At 29.4% G+C, this 15,568-nt stretch overlaps 2 protein-coding genes across 4 annotated transcripts; both read right to left on the bottom strand.

Moving 5' to 3' along the window:
- Positions 1-287: 287 nt before the first annotated feature.
- On the bottom strand, positions 288-2,863 carry LOC130678412 (uncharacterized). The gene is made up of 3 exons (XM_057485577.1): positions 2,664-2,863; positions 2,366-2,587; positions 288-852 (listed from the first exon to the last, which is right to left on the bottom strand). The coding sequence occupies exons 1-3, from the start codon at positions 2,808-2,810 to the stop codon at positions 364-366; spliced, it is 858 nt and encodes a 285-aa protein (XP_057341560.1). The 5' UTR covers positions 2,811-2,863; the 3' UTR covers positions 288-363.
- A 92-nt stretch (positions 2,864-2,955) lies between these two features.
- Positions 2,956-13,593, bottom strand: LOC130678411 (myb-like protein X). 3 transcript variants are annotated; one of them, XM_057485574.1, is made up of 12 exons: positions 13,300-13,591; positions 12,999-13,202; positions 12,682-12,751; positions 11,415-11,685; positions 9,305-9,491; positions 8,979-9,220; positions 6,527-6,807; positions 5,591-6,436; positions 5,128-5,223; positions 4,927-5,028; positions 3,163-3,454; positions 2,956-3,090 (listed from the first exon to the last, which is right to left on the bottom strand). In XM_057485574.1, the coding sequence occupies exons 2-12, from the start codon at positions 13,054-13,056 to the stop codon at positions 3,019-3,021; spliced, it is 2,517 nt and encodes an 838-aa protein (XP_057341557.1). In that variant the 5' UTR covers positions 13,057-13,202; positions 13,300-13,591; the 3' UTR covers positions 2,956-3,018. The 3 variants fall into 3 exon arrangements, with proteins under 3 accessions (XP_057341557.1, XP_057341558.1, XP_057341559.1); XM_057485575.1 differs by lacking the exon at positions 2,956-3,090 and having other exon boundaries at positions 3,316-3,454; positions 4,927-5,038; positions 13,300-13,592; XM_057485576.1 differs by lacking the exons at positions 2,956-3,090; positions 3,163-3,454 and having other exon boundaries at positions 4,931-5,047; positions 13,300-13,593.
- Between the last annotated feature and the right edge of the window lie 1,975 nt (positions 13,594-15,568).

The raw sequence follows: 15,568 nt of genomic DNA, 5'->3' as shown, positions 1-15,568 counted from the left end.
TAATTGCGGCCGTTTTTGTGTGCCCACTCATTAATTATCATGCGTTTATAGTCCAACTAGGCAATTTGTACATAAATGACCAATAGTGATAATCACAATATGGATTTAAAAAAAGAAAAAAAAGAAAAAAAAATTATATATAAAATATGACAATATTCTTTCTTTAATAATTAAGATTTGGTAAAATGAGTTAGTTTAATTATTAATTATAATTATATGATTTCTTCTTGTAAAAATTTATTGAAAATAAAAAAAAAATTCAAAAGTAAATTTATAATTTATTATTTTTCAGGATAAATTTATTTACTTTTATATTTACAATTTTTATCAATTATATCTACATAATTATAATTTTTATATAATTTATTTTGGTGACAATCCACCTTTTTTTGTATATTTACTACATTTTCTTTTAAATTTTTTAATTTTAACGTCACTTGTGTCGTCATTTTTCATGTTAGTACTTGATTTTGTCTCATTACTTTTATTTTTTTTTATTTTTCTCCTTCCAATTAATTTCGTACCTCTCTTAACTTGGACAGCTACTTTACCCCTGACACTTTTCTTCTTTTTCTTCTTACCCTTACCATTATTCATGTTCGCAATTATCGCCGCAGTATCCTCCGATACTTTGACTTTATTTTGTGTCGGGACGACGATAACTCGTATAAATGAATCATATAATATATCACCGCAGGATTCGCCGAAACAAAATTCTTCTCCACATTCACCGCATATTTTCACACTGCTTTCAATAATACCGACACGAGTTTTACTTCGTCTTATAGGACTTATTGACATTCTACGTCGCTCTCTCGCTAGTGTTTTGATTTCCATTTTTCCCATTTCCACCTTTTGGAAAATAGTAACAAAATATTATACTAAGAAAATAATAGACTATTTTAAATATTAATAGAGTAGAAGTATCCTATCCGCAAGTTCCCATAGAATTTACTGAAATGGGTCCAAGACCGCATAGAATCCACAAGTCTGTTGTATTCTATGCGGTTTTTGACCCATTTGAGTGGATTCTATGAGAACGCGAATAGGGTACCGTTTTTGGCCACTTTAGGGCCAGTTGTGGCCACGTAGAAATTTTGAATACAATAATTTGTAAAATACGCAAGGAGATAATTAATTTTTTAAATGTCTTCTAAAAATGGAATTTTTTTTTAATACTTATTCATTAATTAAAATAAAGTATACCCTTGTGGAAATTTTTAACAGAAAAAATTCTTAAGAAGTCTTCAGAAGTCGGAATAAGAATTATGTTTTCCTGATCAAGTGAATAAAAGCGTCAATAACTCTGAAAATCTCTGAATAAGTTAAATATTCTCTGAAATTTTGGACTTTCTGAAAGAGTTTTCCAGAGTTAATAAATCTTATTAATATTAAATGTCCAAAAATGGAGCAGTGGCCACAAATGGTATTTCTACCCTATATAAATTCGATAGTTGTTCAGATGTGCGGCTCCACCTATTTTTGGTCATAAAAAATGGAAAAATTTTGTTTTTTTATATTATTCTTTTTTAATTTGTTTTATTTTTTATGGTCTTCAAGAAAAAAATACTTGAAGACCTGCTAATTTTTACCACGAAAATTTCATTAAAAAATTAATTGAAATATCATCAATTGAAACAATCAAATGAAAAAAAAGGTCGACATCTTTATTTTTCACGGCTAAAAATGAGTGGAGCCACATTTTCAAAAGGTCAAACGACTAATTATCCACAGCAAGAATGTGACAAGTCATTAATATTCACCCTCAACTTTAGAATCGTAATGTGCCTTTTTCCCAGAGATTTTACACGGAGAAATAATTCTTGTTTGAAATACTCTGGTGTCATAGTAAATGTTGGCCACCTGACGAAAATGGTTGCAGTAATTTGTGGTATAATCGTCAACTTCATTGTGGCCATCGTAATTGTTCCAGGTCACCAACATGGTCCGGTTTTGCTATGACACTATAGAATTTCAAACAAGAATTATTTCTCCGAGTACGTACACGGAGAGAATTATATAATTAATTTTAGTCGTTAATTGTGAGCAAACCGGGGCTAAGATGACTAATTACTTTTCTGTTTCTAAATATTATTCAGTTATGATCTAAAAAATAGTCAATCGTTGTGAAATTTTTAACAAAAAAAGATAAAAATTAAGCAAAAAATATTAGTTTTTATTTGTTTTGTATTTTTTATTTTATTGGCCCAGATTTACCCTAAATTACAGAGTAAACTTTTTCCAAAAATTCTCCGTGTATCTGTAATAGAAATAAAATCTTAAATTGTAAAAATTTTCATGGATATTTAGTCCTGTTACTCATTCGAAAATTTATAAAATTCGTAATTAATTAACAATTTATCACCAATCGTGAAAACATTTCTTCATCTTGTCTAAGCTTTGGTCTCAAAGGTGTCAACATTCTCCAATCAATAGCAACTTGTTGAAGTTCCTGAAGATTGAGACTTTTCATATCCGGAGGTATTGGATCTCCATATCCCCATTCTCGCTCAATAGATTTCAATTCCTTCTTTGTTGTTTTCCATGAGAAATCTTTATCCCGTACTTTTATATCTTCGCGCTTTACCTAAATTATAATTATATTTAATTGTCTGCCAAGTAATTTATCAACTTAAATTAATCCACTAAAACTTTTTGTTTACCTTTTCTGGTTTGATTTTATACTCAGGACAACGTTCACGAAGACGTCGGAATTCTTCTTGTGAATTACATGTTGCCTTACTCAAGTCTGGAATTAAATTTCCATCCCTTTTGTCGTCTCGGAGGAGATCGTCCAATTGAAAAGCCATTTTTAATTAGTTACGTATTCTGTAATACGAGAAACGCGTCTCATTTTTTTTTTTTTTTTTTTCAAGTCTTTATTAATTATCTCGAACCCCTCATTGCTCTATTAATTAATTTTTATTTATTTTTTTTTCTAAAAGCTTATCGATAAAATTTAAGTAAAGAAAAATTTTAATTTTAATAAAATACGCAAGTCGTTAATTATTAATTAAATTAATAAAATTCTGTGCTCGGTGACACTAAACATCTTTCTGAATCCCACTCGCGTTGTTTTGCCAATAATCCCTAAAATTAATAATGGCATTTATTTATAAATTTTTTGAAAAATAATAAAAAAATTAGTGATAAAATATTAACATTTTTTAACGAAGCCAATTGCGTAAGTATGTCTTGCTCACACCATAGATTTAATTTGTTTTTACTATTTGTTTCAATTCTTTTATCATGGTCTTTTATATGTAAACTGTTATCAGATTTGTTCATTTGTACGATAATACGGCCGTGTTCATTTACACGTAATGGTACAACTGAATTAAAACTATCCATTGACAAATCAGCGTCGTAATTGTCTACTTTAGATTTTCGTTGAATCGAATTACGAATTTTTGATTTTATGTTACTCATTTTTCTGCGATCAGGTGACGGTGACCTGCAATATAAATTATAACTGTAAAAAAATTGGGGGTGGATAAGGAGTGATTTAGGATTTTATTTAAATCCCCATTCACTCGGTCACTCGGAGTTTAAATATTGGGAAGTGCCCTGCTTAAAAAATCCGATAGATTTTTGTAGTTGTATGTGTAAATCCTATACTTAACTATAGCACTTCTCATAGAACTCATTCATTCTTATAAAATTTGTATAGGAACTTATGAGAATCTAATGGATTCTATGAGATTTTCTAAACAGGGTGAACTCTTATTACGAGTAATTTTGACTCCAAGGGGATTAAATGAATAAACAGCCATCCGCTCCGCATTCACTCCGCAAATTTTTCAGTGTAAAAATAATAATAACGAGCAACCTGCAGTCACTACGTAACTACCCAAATATCACTACTAAATTTATAAAATACGCAGAAAAAAAGGATTTCTTGCCACAACAAAATTTTAATTTGCACCAAAAAATTTTATGCATTATCAATTAAATACAGAAATTGTCTTGGGGCGAGAAAATATTTTTTTGGTCAAGAAATAATTCCTTGCATCAACTAATTTTTTCTAGTTCTAAATAAATTTTTGTTTTCAATTCACAATGCAAAAAATTTCTTGGGGTAAGTAAAAATTTTCTTTAGGCGAGTAAAGATTTTTTGTGTCAATGAATCCTTTTTTTTTCTATGCACATTTTTTTGGCTTTGAGAAGCTTCCTAAAACCAAAAGGGAGTGTAAAAATCTATCATTTTGGAATAAGTAACGCGATATAAATAATATAGCTATATATTCAGTGACATTCAGTCATATTTAGTGACAGAATAATTAAAGTATTAATTTATTTAAAGAAAATAAATACGATCGTCTTTTTTCTCGCGTAATTTAAATGTAATTCGAATGATATAGATCAATTTATTTATCTCAATACTTGACAATAAAAAAGAGTTTAAACTATGAAAAGGCACAAATTCAAGTCAAGACCTATCTAATGATACCAATTTCAATAACATTAACTAATTCTATCATATAGATATGCTGGGAACAAAATTTCCCTTATTCTCTTAATAATATAGATAATAATAAATAATAAATAATAAAACTTCCGGTATACTGTAAAAAATTGGGAGTGGATTCGAACTGATTAAGAATTCAATTTCAATCCGAATTTACTCCGTCACTCGAAGTTCCGGAGTAAAAAAAATCCCCCCTGCATATGGAATAAATAGGAAGTTTGTTTATTCAGCGGAGTGATTTCTGAGTGACGCGATTTTATTTAAATCTGCATTCACTACAATTCGGAGTTTTAATATTCAAATAAACTCCCTTTAGAAGTTAATTTTACTCCGAAGGGATTAAATAAAAAAACAGATATCCGTAAATTTTTTACGGTATAGAGTCGGACTATCGGGGATAAACTCCTGAGCATTTAAACAAATAATAATAATAATAATTTATATGAAAAAAAAGAAACCTTGATCGTTCATCACTCGATTCCACTCGTCGTCTCCTCAATCTCATACGTCTCTGATAATGGGGATCCTTCTCGCTCTGTGTTCTGTATCGTGTCCCAGGCCTGGATAAAGCTTTAATCACTTTGAAACTCATAATTTCTAATCTAACTAATTTTTTTAAATCCTCGACCTCCACAAATAATACTTATATTTATTCTTACCTATTAGCATTCCACCGCGGTCGGGTTTCAATCGTTTGTCGCGGTTGTGATTTAGATCGCAATAGATTTTTCTCTTCAATCGAAGTACCCGTCGATCTAATAAGTAAATAAATAAACAATTTTATTTCTTCACAAAATAATTAAACAAAATTTAAAGAAACCCGGGGTAAAATAAGACACTGGGGCAAGTTGATCAGTCCAAACATTACGATCACTTTAAAATTTTCAGTCAATTTTTTTTTTTTTTGTATTTGTTATTTGAATTCGAAAAAAGTTTACTGAGGTAAAATGAGCCACAATTGTAAAATAAAATATTTTAATTTGGCTTTACTCTCCAGACTGATCAACTTACCCCCTCTTTTCTTACAAACCGTAAGTATTTTTAAACAAAATTAATTTTTCAGTCTCAAAAATGAAGTCTAATTTTCCCTCGGGTTTCCCAATATAAAACCACCAAAATTACTTGTCAGTATCTCGTCGTATGTTGACACTTTCTTTAGATCCTCTACAAACATCTTTACTTCCTAAATCACTACTATCATTTTCAACATCTGTTTGTGTACCAAAATCTCTTCCATAGTTAATTCTATATTTACTTGGTGTTAGTAAACGATTTTCAACAATTCTTGGCGAACAAGATGCTCCGCATGTACTTTTTACAAATCCTGAATTAGTTAAACTTTTAATTAAACTATTTAAATTATTATTATTATTACTATTAACAGTCATTGACTTATTATCACATTGTGTGCTGGAATTAACAATCAAATTTAGTAATTTAACGTTATTTCCATTTAAAAAATTGGTATCTTCAAGTCTTCCTGTGAGGACAATCGCCACATCTTTATTCAATCTCATTAAATTCTCGCGAGCGGTTTCATTAGCAGATTCATCATCAAATTTTTTGCTACAACTCTCTGTAGTATTTATTGGGTTGCTATCATTTGCATTAAAAGTCTCCGTATTAATTATTGGATAACTATAATCATTATCATTATTATTATTATTATTATTAAAATTATTAATATTAATTATTGGTTTGTCATCAATATCAGTCTTGATTTGTGCATATTGATTATTATCATTAAACTCATTGACTTGAAAAGATTTATTGCTTATAGTATCAGGTGGCCAATCATTTACCTCCGGGTCATTGATCGTTGTTACGTTTTTAAAATCACGTTGATGACGTTGTCGTTTTTTCTCTTTGGCAAGTCGCTCTGCTGTCTCGAGTATTTCTCTCATTGTCTCTTCTTTTTTTTTCTTGGCGTCTTCTTTTTCCTTTAACTTTCTCTGTTCTTCTTCAAATCTTAAAAACAAAAAAGTAACTCACGGATATAAACACGCTTACTATCAAATGTCAAGTAATACCCGTCTTAATTTTAATTATCGTCATTACCTCGCTCTCTCCTTATCTCTTTCCCTTTTTATTCTCTCTTCTTCTTCTAACTCTTCCCTGAGTTTTCTTTCCTTCTCTTCTTTTCTGCGTCTGTCTTTTTCTTCCAACTGCTGCTTTATTGCACTCTGAAGCTCAAGGGCTTTTTGTCGTCGTGCTTCGCGTTCTTGAAGTATTTGCGCGTCTACTGGAATATTTTGACCTCGTAAATAAGTCTTTGAGTCTGTTGAACCAGTCGATGAACTATCAGGGCTGCTAGCGCTGTCGTGATTAATTACTAAGACCTAAGAGAAAAATAAAAGTATAGGATTTATTATTATAGATCCATAGTAGTTACAAAATAACATAAAAATGATAATTAATTATCTTGACACGGAGAGAACTTTATGGTAATAATTACAATATATTTTGGAAATGGTATCCATCTCGTATGGTAAGAGGATTTTTTAAAATATTAATTATGAGAATGGCACTTATACTAATTATTGTAACCATTTATATCTATATGGGTTTCATTCCTATATGATATCGGAATAGTTCATATAAAACTATGGTACTCATTTTTACATCATTATGGTAATCGTTCCCATAATATTATGGTAATGGTCACCATAATGTTATGGTAATAATTACCGCAATGTTATAGTAATAATTAGCCTAATTTTAAGGAATTCCTTATATTATGGTAATGGTTATCATAATGTTCTAGAAATAATTACCATGACACATTTAGAAATTCTTCATACTATGGGAATTACTACCATAATATTATGCTAGTGGTTACCATAATCTTGTTGTAATGGTTTCCATAATGTCATGGCAATAATTACCATGACATTTAGAAATTCCTCATATTATGGTAATTATTACCATAATACACGGAAAAAAATTAATAGGTGCTGCAACAGGACGCAGTCCTGTGGAAGCAACAGGATTTTTCCTGTGAAATCAATAGGATAAGGAACAAGTTTCATGTACCAATTTTTTTTTGTCAGTATAATAAAATTTCAAAATTTGAAAAAAGATTCAAAGTTGAACGAAAATTCCAATTTTGAAAAAAATTGGAATTTTAAAATTTGATTTTTTTTTCAAATTTTCAAATTTTATTATACGGACAAAAAAAATTAGTACATGAAACTTGTTCCTTATCCTATTGATTCCACAGGAAAATTCCTGTTGCTCCCACAGGATGTGTCCTGTTGCTGTAACATGAAAATCCTGTTGCTGCAACAGGATTTTGTCTTGTTGCTCCCACACGACTGCGTCCTGTTGCAGCACCTATTTTTTTTCCGTGTATGTGGCAACGATTACCATAAGATTTAGAAATTCCTTATATTGTAGCAATAATTCCCATAGTATCATAGTAATCGTGACCATCCTATAATGGTAACCACTACCATAATATCATTTATGTTTACCATAATATCATGACAATGTTTCTCATATACTATGGGAATCATTACTATAATAGATGATAACGATTGCCACAATATTTTGAGAATATTTTACATATATAATGGGAACGTTTACCATGATGTACAGGGTTCCCATACGCACCCAGGAACCGTTCCAATGAGGATAGAGAAATTATTTCTATATCTTCATTGGAACTATTCCTATGAGTATGGTAATCATTGTAATGATTAAAAAAAAATAATTGAAAACGATCTACAATGTTAAAGCTTCACAAGAGAAGGGATTGAAAAGTATTGAAAGTATTCAGAAGTATTGAAAAGAATTCAAATTTCATCATTTTTAATACTTTTCAATTAATGTTTTTTATCAGGGATACCACCGGGAAAAAACGGATTTCGTCCTGATAACAAAAGACAGGATAACGAAAGATTTTGTTATAATGACAAACATGATTAGCTTACGGTAACAAATCAATTTGTGTCGTAATTAAGAAGTCGATTTGTTGTGAGAACACATGATGTTTATTATAATAATATCGTCGTATTTTAAAACCGGCATTTGCTACCGTAAGTAATCTTAACTTATGATTACAAAAATTTTTGTTAATACTACAAATTCATTCTGTTACTTTAACAAATCAGTTTTTTCATTGGAACACAACAGTTTTGTTACAGTTACAAACCATTGCTTGGCCCAACGAAGAATTCGCTAGCATTACAAAAATATTGTAATCCCAACGAATGCTTCGTTATCCGTATATTAAGGCAGAATTTTGTTACCGTAAGTTATCTTATCTTGTGGTCACAAAAAATTTTCTTCCGTGCATAGTTCAATTAACATACGATATAGGAACTTCTACCATCATTATAGAAATGGTTCCCATAGTTATGGTAACTTTTTCCAGACATTATGAGCGTATGTCCCATAATTCCAAGTAATTATTACCATAACATTATGAGTTGATATTTCATAAATGTAAGGGAACTGCTACCATAATTTTCTCTCGATGTAGGATAATAATAAAAAAAAAAATATGTACCTGACTGGAGTGATCTAGTCGAGATAGCCCTCGTTCCAACCACGAGGGTGGTGGTAAGTCATTTCGTGTATTATCTTGATTCCAAATACTACCCCATCTGGGTCTATTCAATTCACCTAAACGAGGGCTTGTGAATTTTCTTGATGGCGGCAGTGAAGGATCTGGCGAATCATAATAACAATTTTGCCAAAGTCTTTCAGCCATTTCAGCATCCCCTTGTGATTTTTCAAGTGGAAGTAATCCTGTAATTAATGAGTTTCCGTTGTGCTCACAAACTGATACATTATTTATTTTATTTGCTTACATATTTCAGTATTAATACCAACTTTTTACATCAGCGGTTTGAATAGCATTGACTTCAATAGAGTCGCTCGCGTACCCTGAAGTTTCGCCTTCACGTTCTTCATACGTATTACGAATTAAAATGTCACGTTCTACTTGGTTGTTTGAATGTTTTTGTGTTCGGGGTTGATTTATAAATCGTGAGCCCTCTACCTCTAGACTAGGAAGTTCCTTTAAACGAAAAATTATTCCTATATTACGATATTGCGTGACTAAAATAAATATTCATCTTTATTATAAATCTCAGATGTTAAAAAAACAAAAATCAAAATAAGATAAAAATTTTAAAAACAAGTAATGAAAATTTTTGAATTAGAAAATTTTATCAGTGCAATTATTTTAAAATTGCGCGAAAAAAAATAACTCGAATTGTCTTGAAATATAAAACATAAATTATTAAATATCATAATAAATTCCATTTGGGTCAGAGGAAATTCCGTGATGGAACGAAATGGTACGAGGGTGTGCGTGATACAGGGTCTGAACTCGGTTTCTTAGTAATGATCCTATATCCAAGTCGAGGGTATAAGAAGTTTTCCACCGGCTATTGAGGGTCGTTGAACTAGTAGTTAACATAAATCGATTTAATGTTAAAATTGTGTCGTGGACTTTGTTGGTTTAAATATAAATGAGGCAGTTATTTATTGATAAACAAAAAAAAAAGTTTTGTAAAAGTTACAGAAGAAAATCTGTAAAATTTACTGATTATATTGTTTGCCATGTTTTCAGATAAAATAAATTATTTGTAATCTAATACACACTGTAAAAAGATCAGTGTTAAAAATGGACTCAATTTAACACCACGTGGTGTTAAAATGAAATGACACTAGTGTAGGCGGTGTGAAATCGGTGGAAAAAAATTCCACGTCAGAAATTAGAAAAGAAAATGTATTACATATAGAAAAATATAAAAATTTAATGAATATGATCTGGAGGTAATTTCAATTTTGCTATGTACTTATTTATGTTATCTGTAATTTATTTAAAAATTAAATAATTTTACCCCCCCCCACCATTTCAATCACCAATAATTTAATTAATTAATAAAAAACACCGAAAAATGTTTTAACACCAGAAAATTCATTTAACACCGGTAAAGAATATTTACACCGGAGGTGTTATAGTTACACGACGCACGGTGTTAAATTTTGGACCGTGCTCTCTAAACATGAATAAGTGAAATAGGTGAATATTCACTAATTCTGAGTGCCAACCGAACCACTTTTTAAAATTAGTGGTTCGGTTTGCACTTGGAATTAGTTGATATTTACTTATTCATGTTTAGAGAGTGTGGTTTAGAAGGTTCACACCACAAATGGTGTAAATATGTAAGTTCTTTATTTAAAACTCTCGATTACTTCGACACTAGGCATTTAATTTTTATTTTATAATAATCTACATCTATAATAATAATGACATACTAGTGCAGCAACCTATATATTATTTGATAATTTTGAATTACAGATTATATTAATAGACAATATTTGAGCTAATAACCGAGTGGTGTGAAAAGAAACACTCATATCGTGTTGAATGTACTCTCTAAAAACGAATTAGTGAAAATCACGTAACAATCACTATTTAGCAGTGATTAGTCACTGATTGCCAGTGAAAAGTATACTACTATTTGAATTAGTGGCATACTTTCTCCTAGTAAACAGTGAATAGTCCCTATTTTCATTATTTCAAATTTAAGAGAGTACACCGCTTATTATTTCACATCGAGCAAACGGTTGTAAAGTCCTCAGGGACCATTTTCACACCTAAAATTTTTTAAAGCGTAAGTTTACAGAATTCTTAATGTAAAAATAACATATTTTCTGCTGCTCTCTAAACATAAATTAGTAAAAATAAGTGAATATTCATTAATTCCAAGTGCAAACCGAACCACTAATTTCAAAAAGTGGTTTGGTTGGCACTCATAATTAGCCAATATTCACTTATTTCCCTTATTCATGTTAAGAGACTGTAAATATCGTATAAGTCAATTTATAGAAAAGTTTCTGTAAATTTCACAGACGTTCGTAATTTCTAAAGAACTGTTTTTTCCGTATACATTTTTATTGTTTTTTAGACATTCAATTTGTTACTCACCTGTGATTTATATGTGTGCTGATGTTGATGGTGTTCTTTGGTATATATTGGTGGTAAACTAGGACTTCTTTTTCTCGTGGATCCTGGTAATTCTATACGATCAACAATATTGATCATACTACCAGTATTGGCGAAGTCCAAACTTCGCAAGCTTGTAGATGCGGTATCAATACTCTTCAAACTTGCTGTACTACCATAATGTTCACTAGCTCGGAGCGGTTTTCTACAACTATTACTACTACTTTGATAATCTCGTGTCGACATTCTTGAGCTATTTTAAATATAATTAATATTAAAACTTAAAATTAGTACTGAAAAATTTCCCGTGTGAAAAAATCCGTTCTAAAAACGTTAATGACTGAACTTTTAAAATTGAGACAATTCTGAACTCTAAATTGAATCTTTTTGGAACTTTGAAAAAATTAGAAAGTGAACAATTTTCAACTGGTGGAGGCTTTTCCTACGCAATTTTTTTTTTTTTTGTGCAAAAATAATATGATTTGACAATTTTTTGGGTTTGAAGAACTTGAAAAAAAAAGGAATTACGAAAATTTACGATTCTTACCAGAATTATTCAGGTATGTGGCAAAAAAATAAAAATGATTTGAAAATATTTATGAAAATTTTTTGGTGACCGACCTAATGAAATTTGAAAATTGAACTATACCAATTTGAACTTGACAATTTGAACTTTTGCAATTTGAATTTTGGTAAGTTTGAACTTTGGTAAATTTGAACTTTTATGATAAATAATGATGAATGATGATAAATAAATCAAAGTCGATTGGTAAAAAAATAATTATATAAAAAAAAAATTATATTTGATGAAAGAAATACTAAATTATTCAAAGTTCAAATTTACCAAAGTTAAAATTTACAAGTTCAAAGTGTAAAAGTTAAAATTTTCTAAGTTCATTAGGTATGGAACCAATTTTTTGACTTCTATCAGAACTTTTTAGGGTCAGTTTTTTTCACTTTTCGTACTCGTTTAAAAATAGCCCGAAAAATGAGTGATTGGAACTGATACTGAACTTTTTATAAACCCACAAAATTGTCAATTCAAATTATCTTTGCTTAAAAAACCGACAGAAAAGTTTACACACTTGAAAATTTTTCACATTTGTAATTATTTTGAAATTCCAAAATTGTTCAACTCAAAAGCCAGAATTGACTCAATTATTGAAGTTCAGGAAAGATTTTGGAACGAATTGTTTTACACGAGTTATATGGAAATAAAATTATTATTATTGTCATTATAATAAAATACCGAATTGCAGAATAAATTGGATTTGATGGCTTCGAGGCACTCCAGTGCTCATTTAATCTCGCCATTTCTTCTGTTAAAAAAAAAAAAAAGAAAAAAAATTAAATAAAGTTTCAATATTTTTTTTCGATACGATCAATTAAAAATAATTATTGTAAATAATTAATAGCGTCGGGGTATGAAAACTATAAAGGAGAAATTGAAATTTCCGTTACTGTGATAAATATTTAATTTTATTTAGTCAGGTTAAGAAAAACAGAGGGTAGATTTAAAACAATAATAAAAAATATATATAAAACAAACATAAATATCGTACGTACCTCTTTCTTTAGCCCATTGCAATCTTTTTTGTTCAACCAGAGAAATTCTTCCCGTCATTTGTATAACCCGCAGGCGATAGTATATAAGTATATTTTATTATTATTATATATATAAATTTTTTTTATTTTTTCGGTAACTTTTATATGATAACAGAGGGGCTCGAGATAAAATTTCTTATATTACGCAGGAGAGTGAAACGAGATCTAAGAAAATATTTATATTTATTTTTTAAAACTTGAATGTTGTCATAAAATAAAAATAAAATAAATTATTTCACTGTCCTGCGGCGTGTATAAATACCTGGGTTGTTATAAAATTGAATAATAAATATAAATAGTTTATGTGGAAGACTTTAAATAAAAAAGTAAATTAATAAAACTTCAGTGTCTAGTTAAAAAGTAAATAGTAATAGTAACAAGTAGCAAATGTTAAGTATGAATGTTCACCCGCGTGTTCACGGCGGACAACTCCGTCGATCTATATCCCTTAATGCTTTAGACCCCAACGAAACCCTTGAGCCACCGTCAGGTAACCATAGAAACAATCGTGAAATCAACCTCGCCGTATCAACATATATATACACGTGTACATTGTTAACAAAAGCCGCATTTAATTGTCCCGGTCGATATTATCGATCGCGAAGATGCGTTATGTGAGTATGGGATAATGACCTCTGGCTATCGTCTGTCATGGTCATACCTTCAACTGGCCATAACTTAAAACACGCACTTACGCGATTCATGGTCTTTGTGACAGACCATTAATATCTATCTACGTAAAATAATAATAATAAATATGAGTGGGATTTTCATTCAATTATAAGATGGAATTTTCTTTGGGAATCGAAAAATTTCATAAACTTTAAATTAGGTATTATTAATTTTTAATAAGATTGATGTGTAGTAAGTAATGAAAAAAAATGAAAGATCTGGAATCTAACAATTTATGTTCTAGTTTATAAATTATAATTTATAATAATATGACCTACCTTGGTCTATTTTCTGTACTTTTTTAAAATTAAAATATTTTAAAAAGTTATTTTTCTTTCAAGGATATATATAAGTATATATCCAAGCTCGTAAAAATAATAGTCTGTTAATCTATTCTGATAACTTAATATTAAAATGAAAATAACTAGGAAACAATGCGGAATTTCAAAAAACTTTATTGAGAATAATTTGTAGGGAATAAAATTGTCTATAAAAAAGATCATTTGACATTTTTTGATAAGTCTGATAGTTTCGCTAGGAAAGTAAAAAGATCTGGAAATTTATTATAGATTTGACTTCCAGCTTCAATAGCTTTCGAATGGATGGATTTATCGAAAAATGATAAGAGACCTTTTTTGTAGAGCATTAAATTCTCTATAAGAACATGATATGGACTTATTTATATGAGGTGCGAATGCCGAGCTAGAAAATTAGAAGTAGGCACCTCTAAATATTAATATTAAGAGCTCCGCTTCTATCAGGCTTCTTTTCTCACCTTCCCTTAAGTTTTCAGCCTGTTTTTTTGTTGAAAAAAAAAGAATCGCTTCAAAATGACACACCTTAATATATATATATATTTATGCATTTCTTTGTATTATTTTGTAGCGAAAGTTTTTTTCATCTTCAATGAAGGAAAACTTCTATTTTCGAATTTTCAAAAATATACTTGAAATTTTTTTTTAAAGTTCAGTCCTCAATTTGAATTTTGTAAAATCGCTTGAAATTTTATTCACTGTAAAAAATTGGGGGTAAATTCAGAATGATTATAGATTTTATTTAAATCTGAAATCGTCCTGAGTTTAAAAAAAAATTACTCTGCATACGGAGTTTGTTTTTTCAGATGAGTGATTTCGAAATGATCTGGATGTTATTTCACTCCGATTAGAACTTTTGATATTAAAATACTCCCCTTTTTTTTAAGTTTTAAAATTTTCCTTTTCCAATAAATTACAGAGGTTTGAAAAAAAATGAACAAATCAGCTGCAATATTATTTCGAGAATTGACATTGCGCATTAAGAAAAAAAAAAGAGTACAAACAAACTCAGGAAATCGGAAAAACATTTTTATAAGCCCTCAGTGAAAAATAAAAACCCAGGTCTGCATTTTTTTCCATACAGCTCTAGGGCATGGAATCCTATACAAAAAAGCCCATTGAAGTCTACACATCAGACAGCTTTTTCAGGTATAGAGATTGAAATTCAACGTGTTTTTATTTAAATTCCAATAAAATCATTCAGCACTTCTAAAGTTTTTACATTCTCTTGAAATAATTAAAAGACGATTTCGTAAAGAATCTTAAGGTCTACCCAAAGTATCTGACCAAATTAACAAATTAAAAATTTTATAAATTTTACTCAGTTTTCAAAATTTCTAACTTGAAAATTCTTCACTTAACAAAACTATAACATATAGATAAGACTCAAAAAATAAATATTTAAAAAAAAAATTAACTGATAAATTTAATAAAATTCAAACCGATCTTTTAAAATTCAAATCAGCGGTTGCTATTAAAAAAAAAATTTTCAAAGCGTAATAAAAAATTTTGAATCGTAAATTTTAAAAAATGTTACCGTAAAGC

The sequence above is a fragment of the Microplitis mediator genome, chromosome 2, assembly GCF_029852145.1.
Source record: "Microplitis mediator isolate UGA2020A chromosome 2, iyMicMedi2.1, whole genome shotgun sequence".
Taxonomy (NCBI): domain Eukaryota; kingdom Metazoa; phylum Arthropoda; class Insecta; order Hymenoptera; family Braconidae; genus Microplitis; species Microplitis mediator.
Note: the sequence above shows the minus strand (reverse complement) of the source record. Positions and strands in the feature narration are given on the sequence as shown.